Consider the following 18,931-nt stretch of genomic DNA (forward strand, 5'->3'; position numbering starts at 1 on the left):
CCATACTTTATTATGTCTGGTAATGCAGCCGTGGCTCTGAACAACACCCCAAGCATCTCTCCTACTTAATGGTCCATACTTGCAATAACTCAAAGAACCAGATTACTTTGCTTTAAATATGGAAAAACATGGTTCATTTGGGTGTAAAGCCTTCCAATCTATTCTAATAGATTTGCCAGGGGTAAACTGAAAGGCACTTTAACAAGCCTCCTACTGAGGACTGTCACTACTGTTGCCCGGGGCCAGGCAGTTCACTCCAGGTGAAACAACAAAGCCGTTTCTGTGCTGGGCAGCGTGTGGCCCCTCAGACCTTGCTGATAAATGATGTCAGTGTTATCGATGAGACATGAGTGTAATTCTGTCTGTTCTGGAAAGTTTTCCGCAGATCTCTGATAATGGGCATCGCTTACTGAAGCTCTGTAGCTCTCTACGTAAACTCTCGAGTCTCACCAAGTGGGCCAAACGCATGCCATCCCTGAGTTTATTGACAGATGCTGGTCCTGTCTTTCCACTGAAAGGGCTCTGCTGTCACCTGGCCAGGTGTTGGTTGGCTGGACTGCCACAGGTTGCCCACACGGCTCAGTTACCCATACGGTTTTACTCAGTTCAGCGTACGTCTCAGAGGTATTCTCTTGTAAATGTGCGAGGGTGGTTTCCTTGAGTCTGCTGTATCACGCAGCCATGGGTCTGACAGGAGAAAGGGGGCAGTGTGGCATTTCTGCAGGAGAGGAGGACTGGGCCGGAGCCCAAGCCGAGCAGCGCTGTTTACGGCCAGCATAGAGGTCGTTTTGTGCACCCTGGTGCGTTTGCACTGTAGGCTCTTGTGCACTGCAAGCATACTGAAAGCATCTCACTGTGACAAAACCTGAGACTGAAACACTATCACCAGTATACCTTACAGTTATCATTTAGCACTGTGGGCTAGATATAATTACAGCTTGAAGTTCATGTTAGGTTTTGTAAAAAAAAAAAAAAAAAGGCATGAAGAATTTGAAAATGAGCTTCTTTCTATTCTTACATTCTGTATTCCAAGGAATTGTTGTGCAGTGCTTCATGGAACTCCCCTTCTAAGGCTGTGCATTTTTACAGCGTGTTCCATTATGAGTTATTCCATTTCCTATGTGAAACTCTCTTTTGCTGCCAATAATGTTTAAAATGCTGACATTGAATCTTTCAGTTTTGTGTAGAGTGTGTTTTCTATTTGGTGATATGCTTTCAGTATGGTGATTTGTTCAATATGTGTGGTTGGTTATGTGTGGTTAAGTCAAGCGTGCGGCTGTATTACCATTGACAGCTGGCCTTGTGTGAGAGTTAATATATTTAGGACCTGTTTATATTTCAACACATGAACATGAAAAAGAAGAAGGACCTCAAAGTGCACTGGTGACAACAGCAACACTGTCCTTCCTAAATGCGGCATTACATTCTTACTGTATTCGTCCTTAACTGAACATAATGTAAGAATATTCTTGGTAATCTGAAAATTATATATTTTAGAGGAAAGTTCATCATTGAAATGCATTCTTGGAAAATTAATTGCAACCTTTCTTATTCATAGTTACAGTAACTCCCATTAAAGAATCAAAGGTGTTCTGATGTTTTTTCCTTTTATAACGAAAGGTCAAAGTGACTCAAGGTTGTTGATAATGCATGTATTTCTTTTAATTCATACTTGCTGTGTGGGTGCTGTTTGACATTATCTTTTTTTAAACAGATCATTTCCAGTTGTCGGCAGTGTGTGGCAAAGTCAGCTCCCCCCCCCGCGTCACTCCCCATGATTACAGCATGCATCTGGCTGGGCTGATTTAGAAGAAACAGAACACTCCCTTATTTTAAACTGCTTAGGAAAGAGCTGGTCTTTTTGTGAAAGACTGAGGCCGAGGGGAATGACAAGTATTCCGCTGGATGTGCAAACACGCTCTCTGTAAGCTTTCCTCATTGGGCTCCTTTCGTAACATCCAATGTAGCAAAATGTGAAAGTTTTGCTATTAATAACGAAACTGAACGATTCTTCCTGACAGGGAAGTTGACTAAGTCTCTGTGGAGGTCTTCTGAAATTCAGCTGTTACCACAAGATGCAGCGTATCTGCCTCGCCCCCACCTGTTCCCCACTTGCCTGGGAAAGAACCCACTATTTTCGCATAATGACGTGGGCACGTACGACATCATGAGACAGTGGTCCTTCTTTTCGGTCCCTAAGAGCCAGAGGAAGCATGGTTGTCATTTAAAAGGGACATGTTTTAGGTCGCTAGTTTACATTTTGGTGCCCTGGTGACATTGACAGACCTCCCAGGAGATGGATAGGTCCTGCTGTCTAATCCCTCAGGGTGGGTGATCTCATGCCTGCTGGTAGCAGATGTGTGAATTTATTTCCTGGCCAGACCATCCTCTGCATAGGTGCCAGTGACCACATCAACACTGGCCATGCGTGGAGGGCTGTGGAAAACCCCTTCTTTTGCGTGTGTGGTGTACCAGCTCATTGCTCTATTCATTCCTCTTGTTAAAATGCAGACGTAGTGATGTCACTGTCCCGCTCACACTGGGCATAATAACGCAGACTAAACCGCGCATTTGCGAAGACGACTTGTGGGCGTGGGAAGAAGGTTTGAGCTAAATCCCACTCTTTTCACTGAGTCTCCTGTGATTACTGATATAGGTTATCTGTCAATACTGAAGAATTTCTGTTGGACCTTTTGAACTGGCAGCGAAGATATCATGTTGAGAACAGTGTTCCATTTAAGTATGTTTTCATGTGCTCAAATTTCATAAATTGAACTGGAGCTGGCTTTTGCTGGATTTGATGGCGCAGATTGAAATTTATATCTGCCCCACACTTGTGTTTTATCCAGTGGGCTAGAGGAGGAATTACACAGAGGACTGGAGACCTAGAGCAGCTGGTCCTCTGCACAAGGGCTGTGTGTGGGTAGACAGGATGAAATGGGGGTTTAACAGACCTGTCTCTGGTCTGTCCTTCCCCAGGAAATCCATTCCGGGGTTTGGGAGCACTCTGGCCGGGGCTGAAGGGAAGGATTTGATTTACTTGGCAAACAGACGGGAGCCCGGCTCTTCGGCGGGGGAATAAAGTTGTCCTCTCATGTCGGGAGTGCAAACAGAGCCCTCCTTTGATGGGAGGCGGATCAGAGTAGGGATCACATTCAGCACGGTGGTGTGAACCTGTCTGTTTCTGCCGCCCCGTGCAGCGGCGCCAGGGTGAGGGAGGCCCCCGAAAACGAGGGGCTCTTCTCTCCTCACAAAGAGCTCGACCCCTCTGCCGTGTCCACGCCGGCCGCTGACGGAGCGCATTGCCCTCCGCCAGGCAGCAGACAGTGTGTGCGCGGGCTCGATAAGGGAGCTGTCGCGCTCTGAAGGAAGCGCTTTGTGCTGCCTGCGTGGAGGCGCACGTTTATGCAAATCGGCCGAGGGCGAGCGGGTGCAGGCCCCGCCCACTGGCTCCCTCCTCGGTGAGGGCCTCATTGACATCAGAGCTGACAAAAGCCAGGAGGCAGGCTCGCCAAGTCGGGGGGGGCAGGGGCGGGGGGGAGAAACAGTGAGACGCGAGCTGCTCTCCCTGCAGAGTGAATGAAAGTGATACCTTGTGCCCATGATGAAGGAGCACTGTGCAGCCTTCTGCAGTGTAGCACTCGGACGCCCCAGAGACTGTCCCCAGAGCAGAATGGAGCAGCTCAAGCCTGACTACATGTCCATGTGTCTGTTTGCAGAGGACTCCTACCAGAAACTGGCTATGGAGACCATTGAGGAGCTGGACTGGTGCTTAGACCAGCTGGAAACCATTCAGACCTACCGCTCCGTCAGTGACATGGCCTCCAACAAGGTAAGACTATAAAAAAAAAAAACTTGATGCTGGGTTGTCTGTAATCTGTAGTTATAGCAAAGTTTCAGAAGTTTCGGAAACACTGATAAAATTAGTGATTAGTGATAAGTGATAAGTGCAAAGTCATTAGTGTGGCTGTACATACAGGATATATTGCAGTTCTCTTGCAGCGTGGCATTTTCTGTGTGCAGTAGGGTCAATAACTAACAGTGGGTATGTGTACCCCAGAGTAAGATTTTACTGGTGCTTTGAAGAAAGAACAGTAGCAGAAGCTGGAGTATAATAAGTGTGTTTGCAGCATATTTTATGTTTTATGAGTATGACCCATTTGCATGCCTTCAGATCTGTTAGAAATGGCTATTATTATTATTATTATTATTAACCTTTCTGTCTCTGACAAACATGCATGGCAACAGAGGCATTTTAGATGGAAAAGCTGAATTGAGTTGTGTGTGGACCTGGGTCCCACACATCGAGGAAATGGAACTTTTGCATTGCCAAATAGGCAAGCAAATCATTAATGTGAATTTGTAAATGTGCATTTTAGGAAGTGACGTTATCAAAGTGTTATCAGTAATGGTTTGTTCTGAGAAGTGCTGCATATCTTCCGTACGGGAAAATGAAGGCAAAAAAGGAGAAGCTACTGGACGACACAGTAGAGCAATAGAGCTCAGTAAATACAGAGGACAGGCTGGGCAGCTCTGAGGGGCGAGGGGACCCTGGAAAACAGTGCGACACTCCTGTCCTGTTCCCCTCCTGGAGCTGTGCTCCAGACAAGGAGAAGGCCAATTGCTGCTGTTTAATGTGTGACTCAAATTTCCTGTCTCCTTCCTGATCCCCGCTTCGCCAGACTACAATGGCCCCAAGTAAAGGGGGCAAGGCTAACGGCCGCGTTTTTTCCAATTGCTGACGTCTTTTGGAGAAACAAAAGAGCTAGAACTTTTGGCAACTTTTATGCAGCTGGGCAGCGGGTACACACGCATTCACAGTGTGAGTTTTCCTCAGCTAAAAAGGATTATGTGACCACATAGTTTACCATGTCAGCGTAGTTCATATGCAGCACCCCTTTGTGCTTATGTAAATGCATTCAGTAGGTTTTTGTTGTCTTGGAAGTATAATTCTTGTGTTACTGAGTAGGTGAGAGCCAAACGCTATTGGAGATAACAATATCAGCTGATAGTAGAAACGGTCCTTGGGACAATTGTCAGTGCTCGGTGTATGATGTAATTTATTTGCATGCTATCCTACTGACCTAAATGGTCCTTATTTAAAAGACACCTTTTATAACATTTATGTAACTACCCTTTGGAGATTAAGATCTGCTGTTGACATTAGATACAGCATTCTTGACTCATCTGTGTGGGTCTTTTGTATGTAGCTGGTGGGTTTCAGTATGGCTGTGCTTTAAGGTCAAGAGATGATGGAACCCCCATTTCAGGAGCTAAAGTCAAGACAATGAGATATTATTCAACACAACAGTTACTGTATTATTCAACACTAAAGTGCTTTCAAATCAGTACCTGTTGTTTCAGATTTTATATTACTGACAGACTTTGAAAAACGTCTGAGAAACAAGCATCATTCAAACTAAAGTCAGAGTGCACTGTATGTCGATCAGACGTGTTGTGTTTGATCAAAAACAGAATAAATGTTGAATGCATTATCTTTGTGTGACTCAAACCCATTGTCTGGGGAGTTTGTTAAACATGTGCAGGGAAATGACTCTTTCTTATGAATCACGCAAAGCAGTACAGGTGTTTAAAAGGAGCTTGGGAGGTGGTGTGTTCTCTCTTGTGCATGGCAGCTGGCTGTTGTCCTCCCCCTGGCTGTGTTCTGGTCCAGTTTTAACAGGATGGGTCACAGAATAACTGTTTATCTGCTCCCTTCCCAAAACATGTCTTCCAAATTCAGAGAAATACTCCATCAGGAAATCTGCTGTTTACAGAATTAACAGGAAAGGGCAAATATCCTCAGATTCCTGGTCTCAGTACTTCACCTATTGTTTATACTGCTAACATTGTCAAGCGTTGTGAAGTGCCCTAGGTTTCGGACTGTGAGAGTGAATTAGGGTGTAATTGGTCACGTTACCTGTGCGTGATCAGGTCGTCGATCTCACCTGGGCAGCCAGAGAAGCTGGATGTTGTGTGTAAATAACCAAACAGGTCAGAGGCGCAACCAAAGGGGCGGGACCAGCACAAGAGGGAGTGCAGTCAGGCTCTTAAACAGTCAGAGCGGTGTAGTCAAAGGGCACAACGCAAGTGGATCTGTAATGCTATCACGTTTCCCAACTTCCTCACGTCAGAGCATTACAAGTCTGTCATACAAGAGCAACTGTTCCTCAGACCTGCTCATTCAGGAGATTTTACCCAAACCACTCACACAAAAAATGGGTGCTTGCTGTTTTGAAAAGAAAGGGAAAAAGCTAGGGAAAACTAACGGCTGGAAACAGGTAAGACACATTCGATTTTTTTTCTTCAAATTCTACCTTTATTTTATTATTTACTATACATTTCTTATACTTATTTTTAATTATAATTTGAGGACAATTCACTTCTGACGGTTTTTATAGCTGTACTATTTTGCCTCTGTACAGAACTCTGTTTAGGTGTTTTATAATCACTGATTAAGCAGGTATTTTCTAGAAAAGGGTTTTCTTTTTGGTTTGGATTTAGAGAAGCTTTTTGTTGTACAGGATGTTGACTCTGCTTAGTTTCCCTTACTTTTTAATGGTCTGGAATATTTATTATTATTATAAAGATTTTGGCAGATGCTTTGGCAGGGTGGCTACCACATGTTGTTGAACTGTTTGCAGGAGAGTTTGAAACAGTGCTGAAATTCTCAGGTAGCTGGTTATGGTTATATCTCACTGTGGCTCAGAACTGCAGGCTTTAATGATGAACCTGTAATTCCATGGACGGCAGTCCCACTGTACAGCTGCTGCTGTAATTTGGAGATGCTGTGGACCACTTGTTTTTAGCAATTACTATGCATGCTGGAAATGATTTTTTGAATCATATTGGAGAAAATGTGAACATGGCATCAAGTTCCATCTTTTATAGTATGTCACATACAGTGGACAGGAATTGCCCTTGACTAATTTTTTTGGGGTGCTCCAGTCAAATGGTAGAAGAGGGGATAGTGTACAGTAAAAAAATGCATGAAATGGCCTTGTTTTTCTTTCCGTAATCTGTCTAGAATTAAACTGTGTCTGTTAGTCAGGAAAGTGGCCTGTCTGGAGGTGTTTCCATGTGCTGATAACAAGCTATTATTCAGCAGCTGTCTAGACTGAAAATGAAAAATGAACCTTTTGTGCAATGACATCAAACATTTGTACAGTAGTGGATTGACTAAAAAGATGTTTCTTAAATGTTCGGCAGCCTGAGGAGGCCAAATCAAATGGCCCCCAGCCCCTGTCACATATATTCCCTCTCTCTCGCTCACACACACACACACACACACACACACACACACACACACACACACATACGAACAAACAGCCTTAAAACCACATGGGAGAGCCTTTAGAGAAACAATCACTTTCAGCTCTCTGAATCCTGGCTTGTCCCGGACTACTCCATCTAACTTCAGGGTGAATTGTTAAATTATTTGTAAGTTATTAATGAAATAATTCCTTGTTTTATTTTTGTGCTTTTGATTTTGATTTGTGTGATTTTAAGGGTTTGTTAGTGCACTGATTAGCTTAAACAGTGGCTTGCATTGTAAGTTGAGGACTGACATGAGACACAAATGAAAAAGGGAAGTGTTTGAGTGTGTTGTGTAATTTGGCCAGCACTCACATTCCTCGGGCCTGATTGCGCCATACGATGATGGCATACCTACGTACTATTTAGTCGGGAAAAACCTGACAGAATGTGACTCATGTAGAGGAAGTGGGAGTCATAGCTTGTCAACCTTGTGAGGTTTCTTTTTCTATTATTTTTTGTAAACCTACTGATTCACCTGTTTTCAAATAAGTTCTTCCACTTTGCCTTATGAGATAACTGCACTTGGCTTATGCCTGATGTGTGCTACAGCTGTCCTTTTTGGTTGTGAATGTAGAAACATGGTACCAGTTTGTGCCTTTGCTGGAATGTGCACAGGCCTTTTTCATAAGAGCTTTTCAAAGGATTAAAGCCGTTAAAGACAATAAACACAGAGGAGGGGGGGGGGGGGTGCATCTAGAAAACATTGTATATAATCTCATATGGCACAGAGAGCAAACCTACCTGCTTTAATCACCCTCTTAGCTCCTAATCAGCAGCTTAAGACTGTAAATGTCAGATGAGAGTAGACAGCTTGGAAAACCCTTGAAGCTTTTCTGCTGTGTGAATGGCACCCACCAGTGGCAGAAATTGCGATCGCTACATTTAAATCGTGCCATGTACTGGAGCAGTATGTATGGTGATCCATGGAAAAAGATATTTTTGCAGATATTTTACAAGGCTGCATTGGAATATGCATAACATTGCAAGTTAATACATACATGTAATATGTGTATCCATTCCAAGGCTATTCCATAACATGTATCTATTCAAAATATTTTAGAGGTTGATCATTGTTGATCTGAATATTATTGATTATCTTAATAATGAGGAGCTTAATAAGATCCACACAACAGACTACAGCGCTGCCTGTTCACAAAAAATTGGCTGTGTTACAGAATGAAATGCCATAGCCATTCACCTTCTCCGGGCTGCCTGCCGCGAGGCCATTAACGGCACATCAGCCCCAGTGCTGCTCACTGGTGCGCACAGATTCCCCCTGCAGCCACTGCCACCAACGCCAGGACCATCAGAGCGAGCCCGTCACAGGCAGTGGGGGCTCTGCTCACACCGCCACAGTCACCTTTTATTTTTCCATCAATTATCACATCTCAATATGTGTTTTAAAGCATGCAAATCAATTCAACAAACTCTAGTTTGTGAATTCTGAAATCTGTTCTTTTAAGCGTTAAAAACAAGAGGCATGCGTGCGTTTTGCTAAAATGGCTTCCCGAGAATGTCAGTGCAGTCTAAATGATAAAGGCATTTTATTTGACAGTGTATGTGGTGGCAGGGGCAGCGCAGTAGATTCCGGAAGGGGAGGGGGGGTGTCCACTGCGCTGTGTCATACGGCTCCACTCACGCGTCTGCTGTACCCACAAGCCTGCTCCTCAGAGATCCCTGATGCAGAGCTGTCCTCGGCTGCTGCTGCTGCGTGTGTTTTTTTCCTTTTTAAAGGCGGTGTTATATAAAGAGGTCTTTCCGCAGTAAAAGGATAATCCCACATCTTTGATCTGCCTCTCAGCATTCCGAACACGTATTCCCTCGCATCTAAAGCTCCCCACAAGTTTTGTTTACCGCAGCTCCATGGATGCTGCGTTCTAGAAACTACAGTTGTTTAGACTGGAAAAAAAAACAAACCACAGGGCTTGTTTTTGAATAACGCTGCTATTCAATTGGTGTCTTCAGCTCGTGAAAGTGAACAGAAGTGAAAAGTCTGAAACATTTTTCATAGTTTTTTTGTTATACGTTTTCAAAAGCATGGTTGAAAAGATCATAAATCATGTTGAAGGGGATCCCCTGTTATTCACAAAGCTGTTGATAACTGGCACAAGGTCAGCCTATTGATTTCTACACGATTGTCTAGACGTGAAGATTAATTACAGCATTGGAAGGGACAGTTGGGGAGAAATTGACATGTACTGCTTGTAAAATGATTTTCAGTCAGAGTCTGCATAGGGAGCTTTTGTGTCCCGGCAATGGCTGTCATGCACTGATCGCTGCTGTGTTTTGAGGGGAAACCTCACAGAAGTAGACCTGGCAGGTCACGTGACACTGTTGCCATGGCGTTTCGATGTTCATGTAATTGGCGGTACACAGACACGGGTTTCTACCAGTAGAGAGAGTTGTGGTGATGTCATTGAAAATGGTGAGGGGTGCAATTATCCTCAGCTGTACAACAGAGAAAATAGCACAGTCTGGTGAAATCAACAGACTGTGTCTGCTATAATTACCCGGGTATACAGTAAATGATCAGACACTGATGCCAGTTCTGGCCCTGAAAGAATTGTACATAATACAGTATGAATGAGACATTCACAATCGTCGACATTTAAAACCAAGCCTTTCTCTTGCTGTTTTGGGTGTTCTGTAGAATTACCCTCATTCTGAGACTGGCAAATAAACAACTGATTAATACGTTTTCAGAATGCATCTATTGAGTATTATATTAGTTCTTGTGGAAGCATTTGTATTCATAGAATACAATATGCCAGATAAATTGTAAATATGCTAAGCAAGATGAGAATCTGTTCTGATTTAAACAGCACAGGAGTGATTATCCCAATCATTAGAGATGGCTGAGATCAGAGTGCCGCAGTGCTGGGGGGCTGCAGAACAGAGGGGGCATCCAGAATCAGCACTGCATATCTAAGTAGGGGGCTTCCTCCATTTTCTGTCAGATCATGTGTGCTGCGTCGAGCGTGTTGCTGGGGCTGGCAGAGTAGGGAGGGAAGAGAGCGGCGCAGTGCAGTGAGCTGTGGAGTGAGACTAATCCAAGCTGAGGAAGCCCCCCTTTTCCGAGCCCAGCTGAGGCGGCTCAGGCTTTTTCGCATCCCTCGCTCCCGCTCTCCCCCCTGACCGGTCCCGGAATCGCCCCGCCGCCGCTCAGCCCCGCTGCAGAGATGGAGAGAGGGAGGCAGCCGTTGGTCAACAGGGAGAGCACGCTCCTCTCAGCATTTGGCAGCTTTCTGAACTGCTAATTAGTGGGAGAGGACAGGAGGAGAGGGGGGATCTTTTTTATCCCTGGAATTCCATCAACCTCGTCTCTTCATTGTGGCGGATAGGAGCGCTTCTGGCTTTTGCTGAAACGGGGTCCAAAATGCCTGAGGCGAACTACTTGCTTTCTGTGTCTTGGGGTTACATTAAGGTGTGTACAGCCTTTGTGGCTTTTGTTACATTTAAAAAGGGCTGCTGTGCTGTTTTTAATGGGGTTTTAGATGCTGTGAGGTTGGTCTCTGTACAGTGAAGGATGCAGGTTGTCAGCTGTGAGGAGAGATGCTGTTTACTGTATCTGTGTGCTGTAGGAACTCCATCTTGAGCTCATCTGCAGATATGTGGCTAGAGCTCTAGCAGCTGCTGTTTTGTATTATGGATTTTCTCAACTCATTTTCCAACAATATGCCAATGTCAGGAATGTGCCAATGTAATATTACCTCCATTTTAAACAAAATGTGTGATTTGCTTAAAATGTCATCAATTTTGGTCAAATGGTACAAATGATCAAATGATACAAATGGTACAATGGATATTACATATGTATAATATATCCATATGTGTTCTGAGGGTATCATTGGTACTCTTTAATCCCTTTTCATTCTGAGCCCCATAAAGAGGGCTTAATTAATATGGATGTTTTTTTTTGACATGAATTAAGCTGATTTAGGTGGAAGCTGACCCCTGGCTGTGTCACAGGTTTGTGTGTGCTGACATGAGTTTGTCTTTTCTCGTGTTTTCCAGTTCAAGAGAATGTTGAACCGGGAGCTGACGCACCTGTCGGAGATGAGCCGCTCCGGGAACCAGGTGTCCGAGTTCATCTCCAACACCTTCCTGGGTAATTACAGCTTGGACTCAGTGCAGACAGACACACAGACTCCGCATCACAAACGCTGGGATAATTACACGTACCCCAGTGCACATCAGAACGTTGAACGTTGTGTGTAAATTTAGCTTGTGCTCTCTTTGCAGTGCATTCTTGGAAATGGGTCAGGGATGGCTTGTGATTGTTGGCTACATGTTAGAAAAAAATTCCCCTTTGAAACATATTGTTCTGGATCAAGTGGTTCAATTTGCAGTTTTCTCTGTGAGTGTTTGGTTGGTGGAGGGGGCGTTGGGGTGCTTGAGAAATGACTTACAAATAATGATAAAAATTCATGTACCTACAATGCATATCCACAGGCTGTAGACATACTGTTCTTTTTCCAAATGTATGACACACACATATTAATAGCTGAGATAAACATTGATGTAGTATTTTCATCTAAATAATAGATTCGCCTATAGATGAGGTCACCAGAGGTTTGAATTGCTCGACATTGAGCGGCAGACATGTAGTCGATCCCTTCTTTAGTCAGGTGAAGTGTGTTCAGAGAGATAAAGCTGGTCTTTGGGGTGGTGAATCAATCTCACTCCCGCCGAAGTGGCGGTGCACTTTACAGCTGCCCGTTATTGGACAGGTGATTGGCAGCGCTGCTATTTACGGCCCTGTCTGATGGACATCTGCCGTTCTGCGATTGGTGTCTTGGTGGTCAGCTGTGGTGCAGGGCCAGGTATCAGGGGCCAGTCTGTAGAACCGTCGTGACTCTCCCGTTAAGGGACGACAGGGAGAGATCGCCCCGCGGAGAGAAACCCAATAGTCTGTCTAGGCTGCCCTTTCTTTTCCGCACGTATGTCTGCGCCAGTTTCTCGATCCAGTCTTATCTGGTTGCGGGAGACGTCGTCCCTGTGGAATAGTCGCTGTGTGTGTTTGTTTGTGTGTGTGGGGTGGGGGTGGGGGGTAGTCAGAGGTGGAATACCTCATTCTTTAAACAGCAGGAATGCGGTAGTACCCCTTGTGGAAAAGCCAAGCGGCAGATTCCATGACTCATACCCAATTAGGAACAGGCAACAGGGCCATCTTGCTCTTTTTCCCTGTCTCTGCTTTGAAAAGTGGCAGCACACGGTGGTGACAGATGGGCGTCTGCCCCCCCAACCCCCCCCCCCCCCCCCCCACCTCCCCCCGCCTCCCCCGAGGGTGCCAGCCTGGGTGCAGAGTCAGTGTGGAGCGGTGGGGAAACCATATGGGGTCAGCTGTGCCCCCCCCCGGTCTCACTGCCGCAGAATCGAGTGCCGTTTATTTATTCGGAAAAAGAGCCTGTCCTAATATTCCCCGATCCCCCCAGAGTAATGCTGTTGATGTCATCCTGCGGCAGGATGACCCCAAAATCCTTTTATTTATCTGTTTATACATTTATATCTGGATTACCTATCAGCATTAAGCACTTCGTTGTAAGGATCAGAATTCGTACGTTATGTGCTCGTAGAATGCAGAATCTGGAAATCTATGCACATGTTGTGGCTCCTTGATATTTTTGACTGAGAATGGATATTTTTGAATCATTTTAATGCCTTGTATATGCAGTAGATCTGGGCTGCTTTAAAAGCATAGCTTCTCCCCCCCAGCAGCTGCATCTCTCTGAGCATGAGGGAGAGAGGCAGCTTCATAATTAATATATGAAGAGCGTCAGGCGAGTGGGACATGTGAGAGTCAGCGCTGAGGGGATGGCGCCCCACCTGCATGGAAACGTTCGCATCTGCAAAATACCCACTGCAGTCACCCTACCCACACACACTGCAGTTCCCGGGACTGATCACGCTCCACTTGAGTGGGCAGGAAACAATTCCCTGTATTGTTTCTGTTGCTCACAGATTCTGGAGAACAGGGCTCCACATCTCAGGAGCCTTGCTTTAGTATCCATTAGGGATTAATTATGCGTCCCTTATTGCGATCCTGCCAGGGGAAAGCCCTGCATCTCAAATCGCTCAAGACGTTTGAGAGGAGAGAGAGAGCCTAGATTGTCACATCGGCAATATGCTAATGAATAATGGGCTCTTTCTCCATCACCCTGATCTGGACACTGCAGCGCTCCGGCTATTACCGTTTCAATTTTATCGCCACCGTCTTCAATTAAGCTGAGGGAGAGAGAAGCGCCCCATTATCTGAATTATTGTAGCGATAATTGAATAACCCTCCTAGGAGGGAGGCTAATAGCAGACAGCCTAAGCAGGGCTTGAGGAATGGATCCTTCAGAGAGAGCCCAGTCCATCTAGGACACACTATCTCTCTGTCTGGTCTGCAGCTGCAGCGTCTGGCTAGATTCACATGAAGCTCTCCCCTTACAAATATGGATGGATTGCCCAGCTGATTTTTTTTTTCCTCTTAATGAGATGGTGCTGAGCTGAAAGTGATTCCAGCATTCAGACGTGAGATCGGATGCAGTAATGAGAACCCCGTTGTTCAGGAGCAAAAAGCTGGTGGTTGTGAAAAGGGGACAGAGGGACTCCCTCCCTGCAGGAGTTGAATGAGAGGCCCTCCTCTCCGGCCTGCCTGTGCAGGTGTCCAGTGATAGTTCATTGCTCTGCACCTGGGGCTTCTCCTCGGGAAAGACGCCATTGACGTCACTCAGGGAAATGGGAGACGTGAAATCAGATTTTTTAAACAAAAGGCCTTTGTTTCCCACCGCATAACTGTAACAAAGAGGAGGTTGAACTCCCTGATGTGGGGCGATTTAGAAATAGGCTGTTCCACATTTTTTCCCTTCAACTCTGTGAGCTGATTTGAGGAGGGAAGGGGGCTTTGTTTCGGAATAAGAAAATAATGGCTCGGTTAACATTGTTAGGAGGATCACAATGCACAAAATCGGACTTCCCGCGAGTAGTGTGCAGTAATAACCCGTGGCGTGCTGCTCCTAGTTACGTCGAGTAACACAAGACAGGGTTCCACTGACGAGCACATTGACAAAACCTGCCTTTGTGCAGGGCTGGAAGAGCCCTCTGACTCCCTCCTCTCCTCTCCCCCCTCCCTCAGACAAGCAGAATGAGGTGGAGATCCCGTCACCAACGCCCAAGGCTCGGGAGAAGAAGAAGAAGCAGCAGCTGATGACCCAGATCAGCGGGGTCAAGAAGGTGACGCACGGGCCTAGCCTGTCCAACTGCAGTATCTCGCGCTTCGGCGTCAAGACCGACAAGGAAGATCTTCTCTCTAAGGTAGCGTACCGTCTGTATCTTCTGACCCAGAGTTAGCCACTCATCTTAAATAATTCAGTTATTCTGACCATTTAAAATGCACTTTGAAAAGATGACTTCCCCTGCTTGAAATAGCACAGTATTTGCCAGTAGCACTTGCCTCCAGAGTCTTCCAGAAGAGAACTGATGATTGAGTGGCCGAGGCATGCATGCTTTGCGACTCCTCCCTGGAATGGCTGTGTGGATTCTCAAGTAACGAAGAACTAACATTCTGTCCTGTCATCTACAGGAGCTGGAGAACCTGAACAAATGGGGCCTCAACATTTTCACAGTGTCTGACTACTCCCAAAACAGGCCGCTCACATGCATCATGTATGCCATATTTCAGGTCAGTGTCTTGCCCTCCCCTCTTCAATCATAATCATGTTTCTATTGTAATATCATAACAGCGAGTGCCACATCATACTATGGTTTATTGTCTGCTGAAAAGAGGTTCTAAATGGTCCCATGTCATCTCACAGGAGAGGGACCTGCTGAAGACGTTCAAGATCCCAGCTGACACCTTTGTGACCTATATGATGACCTTGGAAGACCACTATCACTCTGACGTGGCCTACCACAACAGCCTTCACGCCGCAGACGTAGCCCAGTCCACCCACATCCTGCTGTCCACACCCGCACTGGACGTAAGTCTTCCCACAAGAGTACCATGATATCACAGCTCTTCTCATGATGAATAGCTTTTATTGCATAACAATGGCGCAATACGACACTTACAACATCATTGCCTACATTCACTTTACTATCAACCATGTTGTCTTTTTTACTGACCTGTTATGAGACTCGCAATCCTGCTGTTTTTCCCCACATTCTCAGCATTGTGCCCCTGCCACACTCCACATTGTTTCAATTAGTGCTTGCTTTCACTCTTTGTGCTTTCCCTGAATTCTAAATTTCTACAATATAAATTTCATTGAGGAATAGACTGGGATTAGCTGTTCTCTAGGGCTGTGCTTGTTCATATGAAACTTACAACCCCTTCCTCATTGCAGGCTGTCTTCACCGACCTGGAGATCCTTGCTGCCATTTTCGCCGCTGCCATTCATGATGTGGACCACCCAGGAGTCTCCAACCAGTTCCTAATCAATACCAGTGAGTGTCCACCTCCTCTCCATGGGAGGTCCTGATGCTTTTGGAAGCCACAGTGCCTTGGGTTATGTGATGCTGGATGAGATGTCCTCCTCTGTGGATGAGCTGTGTCAGAGTTTCTCACCAGGTCTCTGTCTGTTCCCAGACTCGGAGCTGGCCCTCATGTACAACGATGAGTCGGTGCTGGAGAACCACCATCTCGCCGTGGGCTTCAAGTTGCTGCAGGAGGAGCACTGCGACATCTTCCAGAACCTCAACAAGAAGCAGCGCCAGTCCCTGCGGAAGATGGTCATCGACATGGTGAGTAGTCCTCCCTACATGCCTCCTCCCCATCACAGGTTAGCCCCTGAGATGGAGCCCAGGAATAATTTGCCTCATGTTATCCTCCAGGTCCTGGCCACTGACATGTCCAAACACATGAGCTTACTGGCTGACCTGAAGACCATGGTGGAAACCAAGAAGGTGACAAGCTCTGGAGTCCTGCTGCTGGACAACTACACAGACAGAATACAGGTACAGTGGCCTCATCTTACACTCTGCCAAGGGAGTCTAATGTAATATCATTGTCTCCATGCAGACCTTGCTGTCAGAACCAATGTATCTCCGCTTTTCTCCGCAGTTTAATTGAGTTAATTAATGTTCCATGGAGAGGGAAACCATTCCAGGCTCATTAGAGGGATCGTTAGGAGAGCTGCCCGCCGTCATGCCTTGTTCCCACACTCTGAACTCACGCTCCTCTCTCGGCTGCCTCGTTACCAGGTTCTCCGCAACATGGTGCACTGTGCAGACCTGAGCAACCCCACCAAATCCCTGGAGCTGTACCGGCAGTGGACCGACCGCATCATGGACGAGTTCTTCCACCAGGGGGACAGGGAGCGGGAGCGGGGCATGGAGATCAGCCCCATGTGTGACAAGCACACCGCCTCTGTGGAAAAATCCCAGGTGAGTTTCCCTCCCATACCATGTATGGCAATGTAGTGTTAGCCATGTGGAGCCACAAACTGTTACTGTCTACATATTGGCTGACTCCAGTTGGTCAATACAGGGTGACCTGACCTGATGTGATGCTGGTGTGTTCCCACAGGTTGGCTTCATCGACTACATCGTGCACCCTCTGTGGGAGACCTGGGCTGACCTGGTGCACCCAGACGCACAGGACATTTTGGACACGCTGGAGGACAACAGAAACTGGTACCAGAGCATGATCCCCCAGAGCCCGTCCCCACCCTTCTACGACCAGGACAAGGACAATCAAGGAGGTGGGGACAAGTTCCAGTTTGAGATGACGCTGGAGGAGGAGGACTCCGAGGGCACGGAAAAGGAGGAGCACAGCCAGGGTGATGACAGCCTGGGCGAGGGACGCTCCCCGCAGGACTACTCCCAAAGCCAGGACATAGAGGAGCCCATGGAGCCCACGCACATCGAAATTGTCACGGAAGACGCCTCGCCTGTGGACACATAGGCCCTGCCAACCTGGCAGAAATGGGTCTTTTGCGTTCGCAGATTGCTTTCAGAGGAGAAATCCTGCAATCATGCTTTTGAGAGGCCTAGGGGCTGACTTTGGGCCGAAGGAGGTGTCCTTCTTGCACTTGATTTGGAGCCAGAAGTGGACAGTTTGAGTGGAGCATTGAAGGAGCTCTCAGGAAAATGCTGCAGACACTTGGACCTGATTTACAGGCTAAACTGAGAAATGAAGGATTGCGCCAGCCAGGAACATTTACTGGATTAGAATCGGGGTGATGACACTACTGAGAGATTTTTGTACCAAGTGACTTTTTTAAAGGGGATGTCATGAGGTAAAATATGAACTACTGATAAACAGGTATTTATAAAGAAAATCTGTTTACTTTTCTGTAACGTTTGTCTAAGGACTTTGTGTGCCTTTTTTACAATTGTCTTTTTAAAGTTTTTTTATTTATTGAACACATTTTAGTATATGTAAAATGTTTGTCTTTTCTTAAAAAAAAACAGAAAGCTCAAGAGCAAAGTTATTTTGTATCTCAAATGAGGTGAGAATGCAGAGTCTTCCTTATTAGTGACTTTGGGCAATAGCAGAGCAAATACAAATACTGGCCTCATGGACAAATCTTCCACAAAGGAAAAAAAAAATCCCACAGAAGAAGTACTTCCTGACATTACCATTTATCTCTCACTTCCTGTTTTTGGTCTCAGCAAAAGATCAGTTTCTGCATTTAATTCTCACACAACCACACACACACACACACACACACACACACACACACACACCACAAACTACACTACACTATATTATAATTCAGTGTACTCTTTGTAAAGCCAACTCAAATCCTGATAATGTAGAAGCTGTTGATAAACAGAAGGATAGAAGCAGTTTGGAGGTGTGAAAACTGCATCAGCCAAAGAAGACGACTCGCAATATCTGTTAGCGTTTGAACACGATGACGACTAAGACTGTTCCCAGTTCAAAGATGTACTGTTTTGTATCAATGTCATTATCTGAAATGAGTCCCCTTATCTGACAGTGATAGTGTAAGTCTACCCTCCAACCATCAGGCACTGTCAGTAAAAAAAAAATAAATAAATAAATCTTTTTTCAAACCCAGTAAAACAGTTTAAATTTGACAAAGGGTATCATTGTTTAGAGAAAATGGTTTCTGCCATACGTCTCTGAAAACTGAAAGCCCTCAAAACTGATGCGTAGCAGTGTGGCTTGGTAGTAAGGAGCAGGGCTTGTAACCCAAAGATTGCCAGCCCGACTCTCAGTTGGGTCGCTGCTTTTTTACCCTTGGACTAAAATGCCTGAGTAAATATCCATCTGCATAAATAGATAACATGTAAAAATTGTAATGTAAAACAACTGATGTAAGTTACTTTGGATAAGATCTTCTGGTAAGCAAATGCAGTGCAATGAGGTAAACCAGTGTTTCCTCTTCCTCTGAAACAGGAAGGTCAGAACAAACTTCTCTTTAGTCAATTGACGTCAGTCAAGTGTTCGAACTAACAGATTATTGCAGCACATCTCTTGGGGCTTCTCTATCAGGATTGGTTTCTCAGAAGTTCTCTTTATTTCTGAAAAGATCTTTTGTAAAGCCAAACCCAAACATACACACTTCCAGATAAGACCTTCAGCACAGAATAGCATCTGCCTGAACTGGCATGATGTAAGACAGTACCCATATATGAACCCAAAGATAAATATTAAATTCTT

General features: G+C 45.6%; 1 protein-coding gene across 3 annotated transcripts in view; it reads left to right on the forward strand.

Moving 5' to 3' along the window:
• pde4ba (phosphodiesterase 4B, cAMP-specific a) overlaps positions 1 to 17,991 on the forward strand; it is a 103,050-nt gene extending 85,059 nt beyond the window's left edge. For 2 of the 3 annotated variants that reach the window (XM_036522276.1, XM_036522277.1), the window contains 10 exons: positions 3,720 to 3,832; positions 11,332 to 11,425; positions 14,438 to 14,616; positions 14,885 to 14,983; positions 15,117 to 15,281; positions 15,648 to 15,747; positions 15,890 to 16,044; positions 16,135 to 16,257; positions 16,504 to 16,686; positions 16,829 to 17,991. In XM_036522276.1, the coding sequence (XP_036378169.1) occupies positions 3,720 to 3,832; positions 11,332 to 11,425; positions 14,438 to 14,616; positions 14,885 to 14,983; positions 15,117 to 15,281; positions 15,648 to 15,747; positions 15,890 to 16,044; positions 16,135 to 16,257; positions 16,504 to 16,686; positions 16,829 to 17,206 (1,589 nt within the window). In that variant the 3' untranslated portion in view covers positions 17,207 to 17,991. Of the gene's footprint in view, positions 1 to 3,719; positions 3,833 to 10,260; positions 10,742 to 11,331; positions 11,426 to 14,437; positions 14,617 to 14,884; positions 14,984 to 15,116; positions 15,282 to 15,647; positions 15,748 to 15,889; positions 16,045 to 16,134; positions 16,258 to 16,503; positions 16,687 to 16,828 lie in introns of those variants that run through there. The other variant, XM_036522278.1, reaches the window with a different exon arrangement.
• Positions 17,992 to 18,931: the final 940 nt, after the last annotated feature.

This window comes from Megalops cyprinoides, chromosome 2 (genome assembly GCF_013368585.1).
Source record: "Megalops cyprinoides isolate fMegCyp1 chromosome 2, fMegCyp1.pri, whole genome shotgun sequence".
In the NCBI taxonomy this organism is placed as follows: Eukaryota; Metazoa; Chordata; class Actinopteri; order Elopiformes; family Megalopidae; genus Megalops; species Megalops cyprinoides.